Source organism: Bombus impatiens, unplaced genomic scaffold (assembly GCF_000188095.3).
Source record: "Bombus impatiens unplaced genomic scaffold, BIMP_2.2 scf_0967, whole genome shotgun sequence".
Classification (NCBI taxonomy): domain Eukaryota; kingdom Metazoa; phylum Arthropoda; class Insecta; order Hymenoptera; family Apidae; genus Bombus; species Bombus impatiens.
In genome coordinates this window covers 23,255-47,687 of record NT_177386.1, presented here as the reverse complement: position 1 = coordinate 47,687, position 24,433 = coordinate 23,255, and the positions used below count along the sequence as shown (strand labels likewise).

The 24,433-nt window shown below is 35.5% G+C and overlaps 1 protein-coding gene across 1 annotated transcript in view; it reads left to right on the top strand.

Annotated features, from left to right (window-relative positions):
- LOC100743398 (titin homolog) overlaps nucleotides 1-24,433 on the top strand; it is a 75,576-nt gene that overhangs the window by 39,220 nt on the left and 11,923 nt on the right. Inside the window, exons 15-36 of the mRNA XM_033323399.1 lie at nucleotides 19-2,319; nucleotides 2,487-2,841; nucleotides 3,448-3,696; nucleotides 3,771-3,920; nucleotides 4,445-4,774; nucleotides 5,161-5,333; nucleotides 5,414-5,534; nucleotides 9,146-9,309; nucleotides 10,083-10,304; nucleotides 10,947-11,200; nucleotides 11,733-11,896; nucleotides 11,972-12,242; nucleotides 12,826-13,077; nucleotides 13,168-13,300; nucleotides 20,733-20,901; nucleotides 20,976-21,021; nucleotides 21,175-21,310; nucleotides 21,988-22,144; nucleotides 22,407-22,535; nucleotides 23,018-23,365; nucleotides 23,592-23,763; nucleotides 24,276-24,429. Of these exons, the coding sequence (XP_033179290.1) occupies nucleotides 19-2,319; nucleotides 2,487-2,841; nucleotides 3,448-3,696; nucleotides 3,771-3,920; nucleotides 4,445-4,774; nucleotides 5,161-5,333; nucleotides 5,414-5,534; nucleotides 9,146-9,309; nucleotides 10,083-10,304; nucleotides 10,947-11,200; nucleotides 11,733-11,896; nucleotides 11,972-12,242; nucleotides 12,826-13,077; nucleotides 13,168-13,300; nucleotides 20,733-20,901; nucleotides 20,976-21,021; nucleotides 21,175-21,310; nucleotides 21,988-22,144; nucleotides 22,407-22,535; nucleotides 23,018-23,365; nucleotides 23,592-23,763; nucleotides 24,276-24,429 (6,450 nt within the window). The remainder of the gene's footprint in view (nucleotides 1-18; nucleotides 2,320-2,486; nucleotides 2,842-3,447; nucleotides 3,697-3,770; nucleotides 3,921-4,444; nucleotides 4,775-5,160; nucleotides 5,334-5,413; nucleotides 5,535-9,145; nucleotides 9,310-10,082; nucleotides 10,305-10,946; nucleotides 11,201-11,732; nucleotides 11,897-11,971; nucleotides 12,243-12,825; nucleotides 13,078-13,167; nucleotides 13,301-20,732; nucleotides 20,902-20,975; nucleotides 21,022-21,174; nucleotides 21,311-21,987; nucleotides 22,145-22,406; nucleotides 22,536-23,017; nucleotides 23,366-23,591; nucleotides 23,764-24,275; nucleotides 24,430-24,433) is intronic.

The following is a 24,433-nucleotide window of genomic DNA, read 5'->3' as shown; positions in this document are numbered from 1 at the left end:
CGTAAAAAGAAAGAAGAGGCTGAGAAATTAAAGCTAGAAGAGGAACGTAAACAGAAAGAAGAGGCTGAGAAATTAAAGCAAGAAGAAGAACGTAAAAAGAAAGAGGAAGCTGAAAAATTAAAGCAAGAGGAAGAGCGTAAAAAGAAAGAAGAGGCTGAAAAACTAAAGCAAGAAGAGGAACGTAAAAAGAAAGAAGAGGCTGAAAAACTAAAGCAAGAGGAAGAGCGTAAAAAGAAAGAAGAAGCTGAGAAATTAAAGCAAGAGGAAGAGCATAAAAAGAAAGAAGAGGCTGAGAAATTAAAGCAAGAAGAGGAACGTAAAAAGAAAGAGGAAGCTGAAAAATTAAAGCAAGAAGAGGAACATAAAAAGAAAGAAGAAGCACAAAAATTAAAAGGGGAAAAGAAGCGTAAAAAGAAGGGAGAAACTGATAATCTAAAACAGGAGGAAGTACGTAAGAAACAAGAACCTGAACAATTAAAACAGGAGGAGGAGGAACGTAAGAAGAAAGAAGCAGCTGAGAAATTGAAGCAAGAACAAGCACGTAAGGAACAAGAAGAAAAATTAAAACATGATGAAGATCGTAAGATAGAAGAAGCTGAGAAATTGAAACAGGAGGAGGAGCATAAGAAGAAAGAAGAAGTTGAACAATTAAAGGAAGAGGAAATGCATAAGAAAAAGGAAGGAGCACAAAAATTAAAAGAGGACAAGAAACGTAAAAAGACAGAAGAAACTGAGAAATTAATTCAGGAGGAGGAACGTAAGAGGAAGCAAGAAACTGAAAAATTAAAACAAGAAGAAGAGCGTAAAACAAAAGAAGCTGAGAAATTGAAACAAGACGAAGATCTTAAGAAGGAGGAGGAAGACAGACGTCGGAAAGAAGAACAAGCTGAAAAGTTAAGACAGGAAAAAGAACAGCAGGAGCAAGAGGAGGCTGAGAGAAAGAAACAAGAGGAAGAAGCACGTAGAAAGAAAGTGGAAGGAGAACAAAAGATTGAATCGGAGGCATTGGAACAAAAAGAAGAAAAGTTACGTAAAAGGATAGAAAAACGAAGATTACAACAGGCGGAAGATGAGCGCACGGAACGGGAAGAAGCAGAAAAACGGAAGAAGGAGCAAGAGCAGAGAAAACGCGAAAGGGAAGAGCGTGCGAAGAAAGAGGAAGAGGAAAGACGCAAACATGAGGAAGAGGAGTACAAAAGGAAAGAGGAAAGAGCGAAATTGAAAAAGGAAGAAGAAGAACGCAGGAAAGCTGAAAAAGCAGAAAAGTTAAAGAAAGAACTGGAACGGGAAGACCAGAGACGAGAAGAAATCAGGCGTCGAAGAGAAGAACAAGAAAAACAGATAAGACAAGAAGCCGAGAAAGTTAGGAAAGCTGAAGAAGAACGGTTAAGGAAAGAAGACGAAACGCGCGAACGTAGAAGAAGGGAACGTGAACAAAGAAGACAGGAAGAGGAAGCGAAATTACGCAAAGAAGAAGAAGAGAGACTTCAAAGAGAAGAAGAACGCAGAAGAAAGAGGAAAGAAGCTGAAAGACAATGGAACGAAGATAAAGAATCTATGAGGAGGAGGGAAACTGAACGTTTGGAAAGAAGAAGAGCCGAAGAGCGTCAGAATAGAGAAGAATCTGAGCGTTCGAGGCGGGAAGACGAAGAAAGAAGATGCAGAAGGGAAACAGAAAGGCAATTAAGAAGAGAAGAAGCAGCGCGAGAAATGAAGGAAGAAGAAGAACGCGTAAGAAGACGACAGGAAGAAGAAGCATCCAGGCTTCGTAGACGAAGACAAGAACAACTAAGAGACGATACTTGGTCCAAAATAAGACAAAGCGAATCGGATCAATTATTTAGAAAAATGGCGGATGACGCGCTTCGAATTGGAAGAATGAAAGCTGGCTCTTCTGACGTGGAATTTTGGCGGGACAGACGAGACAAATCTTATCGACACGACTCTGGTTTCGATTCGGGGCTCTCTAGCACTTCTAGATCGTACAGCTGGAGAGATTCCCTGACATCTTTGACCAGGAAGAGAATCGATGATTTTCTTGATTATAAACTGAGGGATACTCCGATCGATAGATACTACTATGATACTGGGACGTACTACAGAAGAAGAAGAAAAAGGGACGATCAAATTACTCGAACAAGATCTATTAGTTTGTTGAAGTACGATGACTATTCGACGGGTGATAGTGACACGACTATTACAGCTGCTACTGTTAGCAAACCACCGAGGTACACTAGCAGAACAAAGACTAGTTCACGAATTGATTTGGACGACCGTGGTTCGAATTTGTCTATATATTTGCCGCCTATCAAGGACGAGGTAGGAATAAAGTAAAACGCATCATCTTATATCTTCTAAAGCTATCAAACGTATTCCATTATATTCCAAATACCAACAAAATAAAGAATTGAAATTCCAAGAGAAATAAGATATATTTTAAAGGACTATTTTTCAAAGTTACACATATAAAATAATTTCTTGCGCAGCTTACACCACGTGACAAGGGAAAGAAGCCATCGTTCTGCACAAGATTGACGAATAGAACCGTAGGAGTTGGTATGAGGACGAGATTAACCTGCACCGTACTTGGACACCCAGAACCAAGAGTTTACTGGACAAAAGATGGCGAGAGGCTTGACATAACTACGAACAAATATAAAACTCGATTCGATAATGGTATGGCTTATTTTGAATTGCACGAAGCACTCCCTGAAGACTCCGGATTGTATACCTGTGTTGCCGAAAATATTCACGGAATCGCGACCACCGAATCCACATTAAAAGTTTATCCCGATTTCCAACCAGCATTGTCACCCCCCACTTTTACAAGATCTATCAAAGGTATGTACCTGAAAGTATTCTAACTACTAAATATTTGTGGAATAAACGAAAAGTGAAGAAACGGGAAGATAAAGCATAGTATTAAACAAAAATATTGTGTTCTCTAATGTTGCAAGGTTATACGTTGTGTATAACGCGATTAAAAATAATCGAATGACCCTTGTGTTAAAAAAAATTGCATGAATTTTTGGAATTTTGTAACGCTAAATGTTGGGAACCCTAATTTTCTATGATACTTGTAGAATCTTTACACTTCAACCCACAAACTTCTTATTTTTAGTTGATTTCATTTTGGGTCGTAAAACCCTGAAAAGGTTTGGAAATTTTAATAATATTAAAATATTATATCGATATTTCTGTATTTAAAGATATAAATCTATTTTTAAATATATCTACTAATCTCTCTTAAGACTTTAAACTATCGCGATGTTTGGGTAACATAACTGTGGTTTTTCGAGTTTCGATCGTGTTTTATTAGTATAATGGAACAAAGTACAACGCAACAATATGTAAAAACACGATTGAAACCCAAAGTACCACAAATATGTAACAATATTTTATTTTCCAACATATTATTGATATTGCGATAAAATTATCACCACACAGACACTTATCGACCATCCGACAATGAGTTGATCCTGGAATGTCGAGTTCGTGGCCATCCAATACCGATCATCTCCTGGTTGAAAGACGGTTGCATTCTTCAAGGCGATCGATTCAGACAATGTTACTTAGACGATGGTATCTACCGGTTGGAAATTGCTGCACCCAATTCAACGGACAGCGGTCGATATACCTGCAGAGCAATGAACGATCTACGAACCGAAGAGATATCGCATGTCGTTCAATTCAACGGTAATCTTTGTAATTTTAGTTAACAAAATATCTCTTCCAAATATCATATTTGGATTAATTTGTATATTTTAAAGAACGGGAACGACGAATCGTGGGCAAACACGAGAAATCGTTCGACGACTACTTCAACATCGAAACTTACAAGAGACCGCGATTTTCTAGCTATTTGAGCGATTACAGCGTTCCCAAAGGCGGTACTATCGCCTTGCAAGTCGAAGTCAAAGGTATTAAACGTTTAATCAATGAATATTTACGTTATGACATGTAGATAGCTGTTCACTGGAGAATCCAATTTCATCTCACTCGTAAATTTCTAATTTCGTTAGAATAAATTCCAAGACGTGTTAATTTTCGATTTTCAAGAAACAAATGACCTAATTCCATGAGTTTATTTACAGCAGCAAGATAGCATAAATAATGAAAAATGTCAAGCATTAATAAATTACTTGGAAAAATAATAGTAAATTTAAGGAAAATAGTATTTATAACGTTACAGCTTTTCTTTATTTCCTACAGATTCAAGGATCGATTCATAAATTTAATCAACGTGATTCCTAAACGGTTGATATATACTAGTGACATAAAAAATACTAAAAAGTTCAAAATTAAAAAATTCTTTCTTCCTTTAAAACTGACACGTGTCAAAAATAATTGGAGAAACGAATTGAACGAATAAATCTTAATATATTTGTATTATTTAAAATTGAATAATTTCTAACAAAATGCCTACGATTAACGATAAATACAGGTGTTCCGGCACCCGAAGTAAGATGGTTCCGCGGCGAAAGACGAGAGCCGGTCTCCATCCCGAAAGCGAAGACGTTCATAGAGTCTGGTGTTCACACGTTGGTTTTACCGGAAGTCACCGAATCAGAAAGGGGCACGTACATTTGCAGAGCTATTAACGCTTATGGCCACGTAGACAGTATCGCTACTGTAGATGTAATATCACCTAGCGCCATGGATGGTGAAAAGCCAGCCATGTTCGTTTCCAGACCCTCGGAAAAATCGATTACAGTTACTTCCGGAGAGGACGTCAGTGTTTCCTTTAGGTTCTGTGGAGTACCTAAACCTCGTGGTAAGATTCGCTATTTAACGCTAAAAATACCACAGCAGTCAAAATGACTGGTTCTACAATTGTATAAATATGGTTTTAAATTAGATAAATGGTCCCAGATGGATTAATAATACCAAAAATATGCTACGTAACATGGAATTCCTTCTGTAAGAAAGTAATAACTCGATAAATATAAAAATGTTCTATTATTAGGTATTTTTTAAAGATCAGTCATTTTCACCGGTTTTGATAGAAATAGCCTCGTGTTAACTATCGGTAGTTCTAGTGTTAAATGAACAGTTCGTGTACAATAATGGAAGTAAAATATAATTTAATTATACTTTATTTTTTTAGTCAAATTATAACAATTAAAATATTACGATCTTTATTCATTCGCTATTTCACAGTTACGTGGATGAAGGGATTAAAAGACATCACGGACGGTCCTCGATCTTACAAAGAAACTATCGACGATTACGTGAGACTAACACTGAAGAGAGTGGTACCTTCGGACGAAGGCACGTACTGCATTTTGCTTAAGAACAGATACGGTTGTGACAGAAGTTTCTTTTCGATCAAGGTAAATTTTCTTATATATATATCCGACATATACACAATTAAAACGTACTTTCATTAATCACTTTATTAATTGTCATTTAGGTAAAACAACGGGCAAGATCTCTGACACCTGACTGGAGCACTTTGAGCAGTCGTACCGAGACCGGAAGTTGCATTGGTCTGTCCAGCGAGAGTCGCGACGAAGATCTGCCCTACGTGAAAAGTAAGAGCATATTTCGATTTAGAGATAAGGAAAGAGAAAGGAGATTGTATTTTAACAAATAAGGTAACTAGCTACTATTAGTTGGCTACTTAATTTAATTCGGCCGAGAAATTGTTATTAATTGTGGCTTGCGAATATTTTGGAAAGATATATTCGAACATTTTGCCAGCAACTGCAACCAGTCTCGTCAAGGGTTGACTAATACTAACAATGACTAATACTAAAACTACGGACTAGAAAAAGCATAAAACCTGTAGCAAAGAAGTCAAGATGGAAGATATATAAAAGATAAGCCTTTATTTATAAACTCATATACTTTATTAAAAATCATACGAATTTTCAAAGATGTATCGCTTCTAACTGAATAAAATTTCGATGGAAAATTACGTTATAAATTTACAATTTTGACTGTGTTTTAGTAATAATTATGATTATAAGGATTATCAGTGTGTCATTCGGCTGCTGATGATGTATTCTTCCAGAAGAATGTAGATTGTATCCAAAAGTTTCAATGTTATTGCTGATTGCGCGATTTTATATGAAATCATGAACGCCTTGAATTTCAATAAAGATTTTCACAAGCATCTTCTTTTTGGAATCATAAATGGAAGGCGTGCGTTTCATCCGGGATGTATCGAAAATGTCATGCATTACTAATTACGTTATAACACGTATAATCAAGTGATTATAATTAGAAGTTCAGCGACAGTGACTGTAGTTTCGCTCGTACACTTGGCCCAGGTTTTAATGGACATGGTCCAAATGAACTAGAGTCGTGCTATAGTTTCCCTTGAAATGACGTCAATATTTAGGGTGATCACTTATCGAGCATCCACAAACAAAAGGTAGAAAATCTGTTGATCGTATTTTCGTAGGTCTTTTAACGAGATACCGAATTCTATTTTGGTTTTGAATAATTTGGCGCGTTTTTCTGACGTAGTGGAAAACAAGGTACAATTTATCGTACTTTTAATTCGCTGAAAGATTTTTATCCCAAAATTTATATTGAGAATGTTAACACGTTGATTAATGCAATATTAATACGAAATATAATTTATAATAATCGTTTTGTAATCTTTACACATCAATTAAGTATTGGAATTAGTTTTTTAATCGACAAAGTAACAATATCGGAAGCATAAAGTAAAAAATTACAAAATGAGAAAGTATTTTTTATCCTAATAGCGAAAATCTCTTGGAATATGAATAAATCGCATAAATAAATTTTCAACGTCAGATACCAACAATGCAGGTTACAAAACAGATGATGAAACAAATTTCAATCAGATCGTCGTAAACCTTCGAATAAAATTATAAACATTTCCGATTCACGAATGGTTGATCTCGATGCTGGAACAGGGCCAAGTGTGACAGTTCCTTGACCAAACCTTTAAAATATAATAGCGCGCTATACTATATATAAACGAAACAAATGTAATATATCACATGCACAATTAAACGAAAAGAAACTCGGATGGCATGATTAAATGCGTACACTGAGCACAGAGAAGAAAACTACCGCAGCGACACGTTGGAAGGGAATCATGATTCTCAAATTAGAATCAAAGGTCCCGACGTTGATCGCAAATTAATTTTAAATATCTCGATGGTCTAAAATAGCACAATAAATATACTATATTATTTAAATATTTGTAACATCGCTTAAATATTTTATATGAAATGTAAGGGTTAAACAGTTTGGTGAATTTTTTAATCATAATGTACAACGTACTTCCTGCAAACGCCAGAAAACGTGCAAAAATAAACATAGCAAATTGTGGGAACAGCTGATTCCTACAAAGTAGGCCGTTCAATAAATAAACATCCTAGATCGTATTACGGAATTTGTAATATTAGATACAACGCTTTCAAAAATCTCTTTCCTAAAAATTGAAGCGCTTAACAACGTAGGAAAAATTGTAGAAGTTCGTGAACAAAATGAAAAGGGTAAATGAACAGTTGCAAACGTAAGTTACTCTATTCTAACAATCGCATGAAAATTGTATTACACGTAGTAAATTTACCAACAACGAGTAAACGTCAATTGCACTTTTCTTCAAAAAAAAAAAAAAAAAAGAAAAGAAGATAAAAATGAAGAAAGAGAAAAAACATTACAATCGTATTATCGTCTGATAAGAGCATGACAATTATTTTGGACTTTAAACATTTAAGCATAGAGAAATTGCAAAAAACTAATCGTAAAATTACTAAATGCATTTTTTCACTGTGAAGCTAAACGAGGAACAGAGAAGTATTGCAAATAAAAATTACAAATAAATACCAGTGTAACGATTACTTAATGATCGTTTCACAATAATTGACATTATGATAATACACACGAAATGCAGTTAACTGTAATACAGGATAATATAATACAACATATTGACAAGTTGCTACTTTCAAACTGTTATCCAATATGGCAGAAGACAAACAGCTGTTGATCTAAATCATCGTCAATGTCGTCTCTTAGCTGACTATACAATTGCCAACAAATCAATGTAACAGCAAAACATCAACGATATTATCGTCAGGACGTAACAAAACGAAACAAATTAACGAGAAATTACGAAAGAAAGGGGATGCCGTTACGATTTATGAACGACTCGGCTGAAATAAGTGACACAATTCCAACGAAATATATAACGATCGTGTAACGACAAGCAAACGTGTGACGACATCACCTACAACACCTACGACACCTGTACTTACCTAAGTTCTGGTGGAAACACCTCTCTCGTGTTGAGTTATTTTCGTTTGCCTTGCTTATTCGCCTCCCTCCAACATCCTCGTGTATCCACAAATTCAAAATTCAGTCGGCGTCGGGACGCGAGTCATCTCGTATGCCCCACTTTTTTTACGAGCCTTGAAGTCACCAGAAAAAAATAAAAACCTTGACATTTTTTTAATTTCTTCCTTGAAACGCTACTCGTCAAAGTAACAATTTCGCGAACGTTCGTATAAGGAATAATTTTATCGAATCATAGCTTTCGTATTTCTCGATGATGATTCAAGATCGATTCGTGAGTAATATCATTAATCGAGGGAAGGAGAATGTGATTTTTATCGCTGAAAAGCTGTAATGAAACGCGAGGTGAAATTAGTACGAGGATGAAGCCTCACGATCATGGAATCGTCGCGAACAACGATGAAGACACGACGATTTCTCGTCTGAGACGATCGTGGTCTGATAAGGATTGCTTGATCATCGATTTTTTGGAATATTTGTATGGACATAGAGGTCAGCTGGATTTGCGTAAAATTACCTGAAACCTGTAACCGTGAAAAGTGTTATGCAAAATAATTTAATGTTACTGATACTCAAAAGTTTAGAGCATGTCATAAATTCAAAAAAAATAACAACTTCCTCGAGTAAAACTGAATATTTCATTTATAATAATACCATTGTATATTATTGAAACTATAACACATAATTAATTATATTAGAAATGATGTTTATCATTATAATATTTTTATTTGTCAGAAAAATGTACGAAAATATTTATTTCGTTTAGAAAGCGAGCAGTGCTCCAAACTTGTTATATTTGTATGAAAATTTTATAAAAATTGGTAGGAAGATGTAGCAATGAGTGAGAGTGAATTGTTTCCTTTAGATGTTCCAGGACCAATTACGAGCGAACCGGTGGTAGTTGACGGAGGAAAGAACTGGTTGTCTTTGAGTTGGGGAAAAGCAGAAAGGAGAGGACCAGCGCCTGTCATCGCATACAAAGTCGACGCTTGGTTGCTGGGCAGTGACGGTGGCGCACGATGGGTCGAGGTATCGTCGATATTATTTATCGTTCTTTTGATATCAGATCTTGAGAAGTCAAGCAGTAAATGCTAAAGATAGTAAGATAGAATTACAACGTTAAAAACTAAAATTTAAGAATCTGTTAACACTATTTGAAGATCAGCTGATAGAATCTGTATGAAGTTTAGGATTCATTTTCGAAAATTGTGCAACATTGGACACGATGAACTTCTTGACAGTTCGAGGTCTGATATTTTAAAACTACGATGCATCTTTGCGTAGTAACATAAATCTTTTCTCTGTTACAATCTGCCACTTTTTAAGGAATCTATATAGTAAGAAATATCTCTGTTACTTTAACTTGTAGCCAAACCATATTAACAAATCTTGATCGTAAGTTCTCTTTTATTCCTGCAGTCTCGTATGTCCCTGGTCTCAATTTGACAAATTGTGATACGTGTAAAAACATGGTATTTCGTACAAATTTCCCTTGCAATTAATGAAAAAGTGGATCAAGTGTATTTTTCTTTTACATAGAAAATTTTATCACAGATTTCCAAAGTTTTATAGCTACCTTTAATAAAATACGTACCTTATTGCTTGAAGGCACACGGTTTCCTATATATAAGGCGTTAACTTTGTCCATAATTTCCTCAAATTGAAGATTTTGTTTGCATGAACAATCTTACATCCGAGTGAATTGAAATTTCATATGTTTATCTTCAATTCTGTTTCGTGACCAATTTTCTTATTTCATCAAATCAAATTGAGAAACGAGATTAAATTGATTTCACTATCAGCTGGGTATGACACCAATCAACGCGTTCGACGCGTTCAATCTGAAACCCGGTGGCGAGTACAAGTTCCAAGTAACGCCAAGGAACCGTTATGGATGGGGCGAGTCCGTCACTATGACGAATTCCGTCAAGGTCAGCGAAATCGTCGATCTTCCGGAGTTCACGAAGATTTTGCCAGGTCAGCTCAAAGTGCTCGAAGGGGCCACAGTCAAATTGGAATGCGAGGCAAGTGCGCTATTATTAGTCAATCGTTCGTTTCCTGCTTTTATTCCGCTCTATTTACTATTAAATTCAATACACGTACTCGATGAATGTTTACCATCAAACAGAAACCTCGAAAAAGGATATAGAGCACATTCGAGTACCATTCGAGGCCAAATTGATCAACTCAGCTTTTATTAATTTTCAATTTCATTGCATAAGTACGTTATTAATGACTAATTCTCGAAAAACAAATTACCTATTTGCACGAGTTCATTTATTACGAGAAGATGACACCCCAAAGTTAATTTAAAAGAAATAGCATTTATTTGCAACATGATATCTTTTCCTTCTTTTTGATTTATAGAGTTGATCAACGCGGCTTTTGAGCGGCTCAATTAACATATTTGAAGAAAAAACGAAGTTTTAATTATTTTTTTCCATAAGTTTCAAATATATAACGTGCTTCTTGCGTTCAATATTACATCGATTTTCCACGAAATATCTGCAACCTGTGTGCATTAAAACGAGTTACAGAGACTGTAGAATCTTGCTATATGGTCGATTCGACTTTGATCAAAATTTGCTACAGATCCTCATTCGAGGTTTCCATACTATCGGTCAGAATCTTGCGAGAGATTTATGAATCTGTGTAAAATTTTGTAGATACGGGCTGATTCGAAGGTAGACATAAAATGGTACCACGAATCGATGGAAATTGATGCCAACGGTGACTCTAGATTGTCGATTTATCACAGTGCAACCAGGTGTTGTTTGACGATTGAAAATGTTCAGGAAATCGACAGTGGCAGATACGTTTGCGAAGCGAGTAATTCGATTGGAAAGGTTTCGTCGTTCGCTAGGGTACTCGTTGTTAATGATCCCAAGATCATTGAGGCTGATGAGAAACTTAGATCGAGGTATGAGTAACCCATATGAAATCAGTTAGTCTAAATTAATAGAAAATTTACGTAACAGTTAATTGTAAATATTATGATAATACTATGGATTTTTGTTTATTCATTTACGAGGAATTTCAAGCATTATACAAATATGTAGAAAATATATGTGATGTATAAAAGTATGTCACATATCCATGGCAAAATATTTGTTGAAGTACTTATTGAGACAGTTTCTATTTACAAAGTGACACCTATTTAAGTTTCATATTCTATTGGATTCTCTATATTCCTATAATTTTCTATCTATTTCTATCGTGAGTGTTAATGAAACTATAAATTTGCATAAGTCTTAGCGGTCTATCTATCACTCTTTCGCAATATTATAATTAAATTTTCTAATTTCAACAAGCGAAGATGGGAAATACGAAATGTAAATTTTCAATCATGTTTTTTTATCTTTCTCTAATCTCTGTTGGAATGATTTTAAATAATTTTAATATAATTTTAATAATCTTAATTATTAAAATGAAACTTCCACGTTGATACGCAGAGGCTTGGGAGACGAAACGGAAGACAGACCACCGCAATTCACAATGAGAGTTCGAGATAGAAGAGTTCAAGCAACCTTTCCAGTTAGACTCACGTGTCAAGTGACAGGATATCCGGCTCCAGAAGTCACATGGTATAAGGATACCGAAGAGATTCGACAAGATGGTAAATATACTTTGCCAATGTTTTCCTAGTTCGTAATATTTTCAACAGATTAAAGACATTCCTACTTTCTCGAAGAACGTCACGTATTCTGGAACAATGATTCGAACTTCCACACCCTGGAGATTATTCACTCCATGTTGGAAGATTCCGGCTGTTACATGGTTATGGCGAAGAACGCGAGTGGTTCGGTGTCCTGTCGATGTATCCTGGTAGTAGACAAAGGAATTCGCGCTTACATTGCTCCAGAATTCCTGTGTAGCCTTGACGCTGTTTATACCGTGAAACTAGGCGGAGATCTGCGGATGACAGCTCAAATAGAAGCTTATCCCAGTGTTGGCATCGTATGGTAAATATCCAACTTAGCAATCACGATATCGACCAAATTTTCACGGTTTAATAATACTATAAAAACTATAAAAGAGTTATTTCCATAATAATAATAAAATAATAAGCTTGAGAAGCAGTTGATCAAGGACGAGATATCTGGCGACGTAATTTGATTTATGTAACTCTAGATAAAAGAGATATTCGCCTATCTTTTTTCTTTTTTCTTTCTAATTTTAATGCTGCTTTAACATCGAGAATCATTGGCAACATCGTCTAAAATTATAATCGTTTCACAATATCTAAGATTCAATATCGTTTTCTACAAAAGAGAAATAAAACACAGTTATTTCAACCCTTGTACATTCGAGACGACGATATATCTCAATTCGAATACCTTTTTATCTAAATCTGTGGACAAGATATCTTGTTAGATTAACGAAAGAGCGCAGGAAATATCTCGTCTGAAGCGTAAATGATATTCTCGGAAATAAACGAGATTTTAAATAAATAAAATAATTGATCAAAATATCGAAATATAAAATATGTCATCGACATGTATCGATGCCGAAGAAGTGAATCTTGAAACTGAATCATCTGTTTAGGCATCGCGACGGAATTCGTTTACGTCCAAGCAGAAGAGCAGTAATGACCTTGAACCACGATGGTACCGTCGAGCTGTGCTTGGCCAAGGTCACTCAAAGGGATGCTGGCGTTTATTGTTGTACAGCTACGAACGAGGTTGGCTTTGCCGAGACTTCGACAAGAGTATCCATTATTGGCACTGAAACGCAAGATGACGAGATGTCCGCTGAAGGAGTGCCAACTGTAACGATCGTGTCCACGCCAGACATACCGTAAGTTCTGTATAACAATCAGTCGAATGAAGATCATTTTACATTTACATAACTGAATTAATTGTATTTTCTCATGCTAAAAATTTGTAGATACTCGAAGGAACCTCTCTTCGTCACAAAACCACTGTCTACCGAGGCGATTGAAGGCGACAATGTTATTATATCCTGTGAGGTGGTGGGTGATCCGAAACCGGAAGTGATGTGGCTGCGCGATTTTCTCAGGGTAAGATTTTTTATTCATTTCTTTTAATCTTACATAATTTTTATGTTTAAAATAAATAATTTTGTTCAAACAATCTGGACATTGTTCGTATGCTTATCTTTACGTTTAAAATCACAGTAAACAATTATTATTAGATCGCGGGTGTTTATGATTTTAAAGATGCAGAAATATATAAGACGCATATGAGAGACATTTAATTTGAAAATGTAAATAATCTACACGAAGGAAATTCAACGATGTAAGAAATTTGCTTTTTTTAAGCGAAATTTTATATCAAAGACTTGGATGAAACTTGATTTAAAAGATGAGACGAAATAGTAAATTTACTTACTTTAATAGACGAAATATGTAATTTAATAGACGAAACAAATCTTTGTTTAGATTACGAGTGCATAATCTATTATTTTATAAAATGATACATTTGTGTAAACATCCGTACTCTGATAGTTATAGCTTCAACCCCCATGTTTGGAAGCTCTTCTCACCCCTGGTTGGCACGTGCAATCATCGGTAGAAAAGAAACGCGTATCAAATAGTACTCCCTACTATACGATCTCCCATATAAATTTCATTCAAATTCACATATCGAGTATATACCGATTGCATAACGATCAAGAAAAGTCATAAATCACAAGCAGCGATAAAAACGTGGGAAAAGATTTTACGAAGCACGTTCGCCACGCGACCAGCATGAAACTTTACTCTGCGCTTTCGAACAAATCAATGACTCAACTTTCCTTCGGCCTTTACCATTTGTCATCCTTCGTCACCACTAGCCCCAATCTTCTTAAACAATGTCGATCAAAAATTGAAAGAAAAATCGTATAAAATCCAGGCTCCAGTCGATCTTTCGTACAAATCGATACGTATCGGATAGACATCTACGGATCGGCGGGTGGTTGATCGAACGGACAGGGAACGATGGAGAAAAAGAAAGAGAGAAACGTTGTGCAATTGGTGAAATGACGTGTCCCTAATGCCGAGTTGATCCATGATGTGGGTCAAGGTGATTGCGAAAAAGAAATGACAACGTAACATACCGCATTATGCCCATAAATGGGCCAAGCATTATATGCGTCGGGGAAACGGCATTGATATCAGACGGCTCTTTAAAAGGTAATAGTAAGTTACGTGAGGTTAGACACCCGGCTTCAGGAGAAAGAGAGAAATTTATTGCTCAATCGCGTGGAAGGTCCCAATGACAATGGGAATCGTCCAGGGCCCAGGGAATCTTGTTACTGCGGTCAGTGCAGTCTGATCACTGAACGGATGAAACTACTTCGAACTACACTGGCGTTCACGAGTGCTGAGACACCTGTTACACAACGGAGTGAAAATCATAGCGCAGTGGAAATCATTAGTCAAGATTTTGAGTTGAGAATTTGAATTTGACGCATATTTCAATTTTTGAACGTATCATACATTTAGTTTCGTAGTTGATCGAACTTTAGTTTCATAATTAAGTGAAAATTCTTGCAACGATAAACGCAAAACACTATTTTAGAGAAAATAACAGCAGATTCGCTTTGGTTACTATGATCGTTAGTATAGCTTTATGCAAAATGTGATTAATTAGGATTTTCAAGAAAACGATTGATTGATCGAAATTTTGTTTTCGCGCAAAATGAAGTTGGAGATGCGCATAGAAATAATTTGTTGAAACTATTTATTACAATCGTTATAATAGATTAATAATATCGTGTTACTTGCCCCCTCACCTATCGTAGTTCGCTCACGAAGGGCCCAAAATTCCATTGAAAAGTTCGAGATGAATTAAATGGGAAATTTCAAGAATCGAAATTATGAAATCATTCACACAGCAATCGTATGAATATCAAAACAACGATCGAAAAAATGCGACAAATATAGACGCGGAAGAAAATTAATTTCATTGCATCAAGTCGATAAAACTCGTATGAATTAAAATAAAGGTTTTAATAATTTCCTCAGGATTTTTTTACTTTCTTTTCTTCTTTAACTTTAAGTTATCCAAGTGTCCTGATATCCATGAACGGTGTTGTACTTTGTATAGTTGTCTACTTCATATTGATAATGCTATCTGAAAAGCTAGATCGAATTTTATTGTACTAGTATTGACAAAGAAAAAAATGACCCAATTCGATGTAATAAACGTTTACCGGATTGATAGGAGTGATACGAAAGATTTGATGAAATAATATGCTACTGTTGTTATTTCTATATTTAGAAGTAGGATCACAATAGCTATTATTTTATTCCTTGGATAAATCTATCACGCCGTTCCGAGGCGAAAAACCTTTATTGCACTTTCTTACACGAACTAGGGATAAAAACAAAAGAATATCTTAAATCTGTCGATTATATTTAGAACTGTCTTCTAGTTACTATTTATTGTAACTAGCGCATCCGCATATGGATGGCGAGCGCGAACTCACGTTATCATTTTCAACAGTTACTGCAAGCTACCGTCAGTTATATTCCATTCACGTGTTCATACGAGTTTCGTACGAACTCTTCCGAGTTTATTCTGGCGATAGCACGCGCGAAACTACGGTCAACGAATGCTAATTAATAATAATTTTAAACACGTTGACGTCATTCTAGCGCTGAATCGTCATCGTCACTGTCTGACGCTAAGCATTCCTTAGAAGCAAAATGAAAAATGACCGGAAGATCTTGTGCTAATAATGAGATTTTTTAATTAAGTACGATACCTATGTCCTTTGAATGTTCAATTACTTAACTCTCACGTTATAAATATTATATATACATATATGTGTGTGTCATTATTATTTGTATAATATATAATGTGTTTACATTGAAAGAGGCACGCAAAAAATAATAGATAAATAATACGAAAAATGTATTTGTCAACAAGTGAAAGCATAAGTTGCTAATATGCAGTCAAAAAGGAAACCGGAAGTGATTGGTGACCGGAAAAAACAGGCGTATATGGTATCCGCGTGACAAAGGGATATCTGCATTATCGAAAAGCGTAGAGAGAAGAGGCTCCCCACTTATCCTGACGAAGCCGACTTTCTTCGTCGATGGATCGGTAGTGCAATAGCACAAGGCGGCAAAACAGTCGTCGCGTGTCTTTGGCGAACGAATAGCCACTCGTCCTCCTACAATTCCTCTGGATCGTAGCTTCTAAGATCGATAAGTGACATGGATATTTTTTATTTCGATCATTCTGAGTACTCGTTGAAAATCTCACGAAGAAAGTGGCATTTATCTTTCGGACGCTAATTCTTCGTATCGCTGACTCTCTTATTTCGGATTTGGATATATTCGATGTGGAAATTCGGAACGTAAGCAGAAACACATCTTCTATACTTTTTATAATATACTTGTACTTTTTGTAGCGTTATCTGTCAAAATTTTCCCACTGCATTTTTGTAACACTTTTTGAAAGCTCGAAGAATTAGAAAAATTATTTGTAAGAATCAGTATGTGCATGAATTTACCGTCTTACAAATGCATTCTTTTTAGAGCTAAGATATAAAAAATTCTTTCAAGAAATTTACGTAATTTTAGAGTCTTTTTAATGATCAATAATCGAACCAATGCATATTTTTTATAGTTATTTCACAGAGCTTCGTTTTGAATCTTCGTACTAAATTCCAAGTTTAGTATTTGCGTAATGAATGTAGTGCTTGATAAGAATTAGCTTGTCTTTCTAAAATGCGATTATCAATTTTACCGTCGCGTTTCTACTTTTTGAAATATGATCAATTTTCTTCAGTATTTGACACCCAATTTACATAAATCTGTCATGTCGTTTTTACGTAGTTTCCATCTAACATCTTTATTTTCTTTTCTACTTGAGACCGCATAAATCCATGAAACCATTCGTATAAATATTCGCACGGTCTTTACAAATGTTATTAGATTTTTTTCTTTGCTTGACACCTAATTTGCATAAATTTGTCATATTTAGTATCTAATAGCTAAACTGCAGACACTTACACACTTATGGGAATATATCATCATTATTATATAATACCCGGATGAGAATATTATTGAAATATATCATAACATATGAAATATATAAATATATAAAACATTGAAAGAATAAAGCAAACTTCTATTTAAATGTCACTTCTGCGAAAAAAAAAATTGATAATATAAGATACAAATTTGCACTATACTAATATTAACACGTTAATGTTAACATTAATATTAACACACAATATCTATGAAAATATCCTTCTCTAGTAATAATGTTACTCTTGTACTTCCTCCATTTGACGTCTAATTCCCATAAATCTGTCTTACTTGTTATCATTCTCATTATCATCTAATGATAATACCTACTTTTCTTATTTTTATCGATAAAACTATCGTTCGACCCACGACCAATTTATTGAAATATCATCGAGGATCTAATCGGATCGTAAGATCTCAAAGCCGTGATCTCTGTGACGTGAGTCATCCATCGATCTCAGCGGAGCTCGTTAGGACATTCATCGAACTGGTCGACGCTTAAGCGCGAATGTCAGCGCCTGTTCGCCGTAATGTTGGCCGAGTCCGAGTTTCCTCTCTCGTTCTTTCGTCCCGTCGTCGATCGGAGGGACGCGACGCGTCGCGACTGCGAATGTGCACCGCCAAATACGTCCAAGTTTGTTTTCAGTGCAGCTGCAGCTGCTAAATGGGGATAAACGAGTCGCGATTTCGCGATAGGGATCGATGCTCGTTGATCAAAAAATTCTGGATACCGTGAAAGATTATGTTTTCAACGTCACGATTCCTTTTTCCTCTATCGGGTGAATATATTAAATATACGAATATATTTAGTAAATAATGTCTAATAATATTTTTATTTGCTAAATATATATATGAATATTGGCATCAAAATGGAAACTTAACGGCGAATGACATAAGTGCAAACAACTTCTTGAGGTTCGTTAAAAACGATTACATTCATTTTAATAAAAATATCATTGTCTAAAGTATGAATTAAATATACTGTTAAGAAAGTTACAAATAATATCCCGTGAAGAATATTAATTTTCTGTCTGAGGTTTATCAAAAAAGTCTGTTTATTTTTATCAGCTATTCAGTGAAAAATTCATTTTAATAAAAACATGGTCGAGAATTTATTTTCGTTTAAGTATAGAAGAATGTAAAAATAGTGATTAAAACTCTTACCGTGAATTTTAATGAAAACATCAATTTATTACTTAAACATACTCTAAAAAACATTGAAAATAATACTCTAGGAAAATATTATCTCTATACGTGCTGATTAAAAATTGTTCCACGAATTTCTAACATTAATAATACAGTTTTCTAAATATATTATTTACGTATATCGTAGAACAGCGTAGAAATAATACTCTATTAATCCATGAAACAAAAATATTCTCAGAAACTCGGAAAGTTTCTGCTCTCTATATGTCCACCAGCAAACAGATTTCTTGTATGTCGACAATCTGTTTTACACGCGTAAATATAGATCTATATAAGATGACATTGCAAGAAGTCCTTGCAGTAGCCGGCTCTGCTTCGGTTTATGGCGCCTCTCTTCCGTAACGGGAAGTGTCGTCCGCATAAATTTCATCGTAGGCGAACCGCGACAGGTGAAAGACAGATGGGTCTCAGAAGGTCCATTATGTCACGATTCGAGTTCGAGCATTAGAAATACTGAAAACTTCATTTCGTGATGACAACCATGTCGTTATAAATCAAAGTCAGTTTCGGTGTTCAGCACGTGACAAATTTTTTTACAAACATCAAAACCCGTAATACGTATTTCGAAGATTTATCATATTAAATGGAACTAGACGAGAACTTGATAAATAAAATTTATTAACGACAGAGAAAAGTATTCCAAGGTATATTAGAGATGTCAGGTCCGGAACGATTAAATGCAACTTAAAGCGCGTTGAAACGCTGGATGTTCAGATTGGTTCGGTCGAAAAAGGAAACAATCGAGTCTTTCTTTTTCAACGACCTTAATTTTCGAGGGTTTAAGAAGGGCGTGTCTGGCGAAGAGACGCGCAATTAGTAATGAAAAAACGGTAATATGCGTTGGCACTCGTGTCATACGAGCAACGAGATCAGTCTCGAACGATCTGTTCAACTTTCGCTCCCTATATGGACTAGAGCCCCGACGAAGACGTTTCCCATCTTACTTTTATCAACTGCCCTTCCTTCTCTTTCTACCTGACTTTGCCTCTATGTATCTAGAACATTTTTTTCAACTGGATTTTAACCCCGGATTCGTCAAGCTGCCAAATTTATGAAGAATTTCTGTTATCGAAAAGGAGACACAACGCTGTAAGAAATATTAAAAGCTTTGCAAATGCAGCAAAAGATTTATAAAACAGAAGATTATGTAGAGAAACAATGAAAATAATAATTTCTTCCTCAGAAACCACAGAAAGAATAAAACGTCGTAAAAATATTGCAAATTTTCCAAACCTGTAGTAAAATACTTATAAATTTGTTGATTTTGTAAACAATCGACAAAAATAATGGATTCGATCACAAGGGGTGACCTCACTGTGGGCGTAAGTGACGGAAATGTCGGTATTCAGGTCGAGGTTGTACTTCGAGGTTGTACTTCGAGATCAGCTCTCATTAACAGGGTAAAGTTCCTTTGGACTTAAAACTTCGTGGCGTTTCTCTTTTCTTCTTCTATGGCTCTTCCAGCACGAGTTGCGTTGGATATTTATACACGCACTCAGATTACGTGTTATCGAAGTCAGCAATAAAAGTTGCGTTTAGTAGCGTGAGATTTCAGAGTGCGTGTGGATAAGAGCAACGAATACATATTCAAGTTCTTGATGGCGCTATTCAAATGCCCTCGAACGTAAAGAAAATATCAGAACGTTATTTAGCCATCTAATCCGTTTACTGTAAACGTTGCTTCGTTCGTGAAGAAGAAATTAATATTTTTACATAGATTGATCAATTCGTTTTACATAGACTGATTCGTTGCGAACCTTGTAAAGAAATACATAATATATACGGTTCATACAACTTGAGTTTCTATCCTATCTGTGATCTCCATCTGTGATACAAATAAGAGCAGTTCGTGTTCAGATAAGTAGATTCAGTCGGCAACAATCAGACACTGAACTTTCGCTCCATTAAATGGGGCTCTACTGTATTTCAAATTCCATGTTCTACATTCTCCAGCGAATCGCTAAATTATTCAGACTTAATCGTGAATGTAAGAAAGATTTGTGAAATATATAGAACTTTTCAATACCATGTAACAAGGACCTTTTCATATTTTTCATTTAGAAATGCACGGTTAATCTTTTAGCATTTTGTTAGCTGAAAATCTCAACTATATAAAAAGTTCTTTATGTTATCTTATTATACTTCATACATTTTTGTCAAATTCTTAATTGTAGCAATAATTTCGTCAGCCACTCTCTGTTTCCAACTTCTTCAACGTTTCTCAATTTATATTTTGTTTCCAATTTTCATTCTTTTACAGCCTGATTACTACAGGGACGCAGCCCACTTCCGGCTGGTCGGCGAAGGACCTCAGTATCGACTGGAGATACCGTACGCGAAACTCGACTTTACGGGAACGTATTCCGTAATAGCGCGGAACTGCCATGGGGAGGCCAAAGCCGTGATTTCTTTGCAGATCTACGCGAAAGGTAACGTTTAGCATTCGAAAGAAGCATGGACGATTTGCTTAGACGAAAGGATAATACATGTATCATGCTTTCAGGTCAAGGCAAAGAGGAGAAAATGAAGAAATCAGGGGTCACACACGGGTAAGTGGTACATATCTAGATTACTGCGTAGATAAATCCTGTTACATGACGCGACACGTGGCAAGTTCCGCCACGTTTTATAAAACAACGGCTAATATTGACTAATATCTTGATCGTATTTACTAAATGACGCTTGTGAATTTTAATTGACAGAAAGGTGCTGACTTTGCCGATAGTTACGAGGGAGCTGCGAGATCTGAGATGCTGCGACGGCGACGCTGTTACCCTTGAATGCAAAGTACACGCTACTCCCGAGGCGCCATTGGTGCGTTGGGAACGTGGGGGGAAGGTAAATATTAATTGCTAACTAAAAAACATTTTCATATCTGATTATGTATAATCTGTATGTATAATGTAAAGCGAAAATTAAACTCTATAATACATATATATAAATGTAGTATAATATAGTATAATAGTTAAATTTTCATATACATCCGTATTTTTATGGATATTTTTATGCAATTCAAGAAATAGAATCTAAATAGAAATTTATGTGATCGTGTAAATTTGAAATTTATATAATTTTACTTCAAAGATACATTTTGTATGTTTTCATATATATTATACTATACACTTTATAATTTTATACATTTTTGTATATTTGAATTTCCCATAATTGCATAAACATTTGCGGTCTAGTAATAACTTTCCGTATACCACATTATACCATTATACATATACGAAATTAGAGATATTCTATGTATCATATTATGTGTCATTCCATACGAATTTAGAAATATTCTATATATTTCATATATTGTTATTCCCTGTGTTAGAATTATATAGCCCATCCGAGATAGTGTATTATATATATGTTAATATCCCATTATACTGTATGAACTAATACTATAATAATAATAATATTAAAATACATATATACAGAAAAATAAAGAAACTACGAGTTCATATAAGATTATATCGTCTCTGTAATGATAATTCTTACTTGCTTGTAATATTCACATTCAGATTCTACAAATGGGTGGCGATTTCTCCGCTGACTTTGATGGAGAAACCGCGCGTCTGAGCATCCAACATGTTTATCCGGAAGACGAGGGCGAATATACATGCGTGGCATATAACGACCTTGGAAAAGCATTCACGTCAGCCTGCCTAATAGTGGATGGTAATTTCGTGTTTAATTCACGATCGTTTAATAAGGCAATATGGAAACGTCAAGTGATACAAATACGTGAAACCTTCGGTTTAAGTGTTATTCAATTACCACTGTATCTGCAAAGTAAATCGTGTCTCGAGTACAGCCAGATTCTGATTTTATTGAAGTTTCTCGCGATAAGAAACACGTTTGCTACCTACGTTCTTGAAATACGTGTCAGAAATATGGAAAGCTGCATGTTTGTAAGTCATTTTGTTTAAATACGTTTCAGTGCCTGAAGGGAAAGAGAATGTTTTGAGCCAAAGATTGACGAGGCCCGCAGGACTTCTATCGGCCGGATCGACGCCGAGATCGACGCCACGCTCAACACCGATCAGGAGTTTGTCTCCTGCAGTTTCGCGTAAGCGTAACAAGAATAGATCGTGTGAAATAATAATAATAAATTACTAATATAATAAAACAATAAACTTTCGCAAAGATTTAACTCGTAATTGGTAAAATGAAGTTTGTCAGATTCCTGTAATTTTTATTTTCACGATAACTTGTCGAGTGTTGTACACACAAGTACGTATAATTTAACTAAAATAGTTACATAAGGGTAGTTTAAATAAAGTAATAACTATAATCCCATAATACTAACCTTTTTTTATTATTTTACGTATCCATGTTTGCCCTTTCAATTATTTATTCTCATCGTAGCAATTACGGGTTAATTTAATTTCCATAAATATATCTGACCTAATAACAAAATTTACGTTGACTCGATTAAACGATGGTGACCAAACTCTTGCGTTGAATGCTGGAAAAGAAAAGGTTTACGTCGCTTGTACCAATCAACTTTTTAAATTAGAAGAGAAATATGACAAAATGGAACAATTACAGATGGTCGAGAATTAAGGTCTCCGCAGCTTCTTCCACGAAGTAGGTCGATGTCAAGACGGCCAAAGATCAGTCCACCGAAATTTTACGCAGTTCCGCATAATCGCGTGGTCGAGGAAGGGGAAACCGTGCGATTCCAATGTGCTGTAGTTGGCCACCCGTCACCATGGGTGAAATGGGACAAAAATGGCATAATTGCCACGCCAACCGCTAGAATCTCGATAAAAGAAAGAGACGACGTAAAGATATTGGAAATCGTCGAAGTAACCCAAGAAGACGCAGGACTGTACAGAGTGATCGTGGAGAATGATTATGGTCGTATCGAAGCCAGTGCCCGCCTGGAAATAATTAGTATGTGAATTGAGATTATACTTTATCGTATTCATTAAATTACGGTAAACTTGCTGATATGACATTATCGGGTAAATTGGCAATTTTCTATTCAAATATATCGTAACTACATAGTTAATTTAAATTACAAGAAAAATTTGCATTTCCTTCTTACACAAACATTCGAAAAACTGAATAGGATTACCTGTTATTTCATTCTTACAATTTTGATAATTTGTTCAAAAAGATCGTCAATTACTTGGGTCGGTTGCCAGAACAATCAGAACTAGGAGCGCATCGCCTAGAACGTATCCGTCATTTAGCCGAAGCCTCTTAGACACAACTAGCAGAATAAACGGAAGATTATATCTCGATTGCGGTATTAGAGGAACGCCTAGTCTAACACCAACGTGGTTCAGGTAAAACAAAGAAAGTTCCCTTCTGAAACATTATTACATAATTATTTTTGTGAAAGACTTCCCAATACACAATTATGTTTGAACAATTGCCATTTCTTTACACGTACAGACTTTTTGACTTTTTTTCTGTGATTTATCAATTTCTGATTCGTTTAGATTTAGAGATGCATTTTAGTCTTTCACGCGTGTTTCGTGTAACAAATAACGTAGTCATAAATCTCGGAGTGTCTAAAAGATCTTACGACGATGGCCAAACACCTAACGATTTTTGCATCGAGCTCGAATCCTGTAGAACTTTTCACAGAATTTATTACACTTTACCTATGTAGAATAAGACTTCCTTTGTTTCTGTTTCAAAGACAAATCGCGTCGACGGTGTAACGGAAGAGAGCTTAAAAAAGTTTCATAGTTCATAGCATAGTTCGTGGCATAGTTTCTACGTTGTGTTTACGTATCTAGTTTATAATCACGATTTATTCAAAGCATAAAGTATCAAAGGATCAAATTTCTAGGAATGGACGCCCGTTGGAACGATCGATTCGAGTAAAAAGGTACTTCGACGGAACAACTGCGAAAGTCGAAATTTTGAAAGTAAAAGCGAGCGACGCGGGTGAGTACACCTGCGTGGCAACGAACGTCCTTGGTTCTACAAAGAATTCTTGCCAGGTAA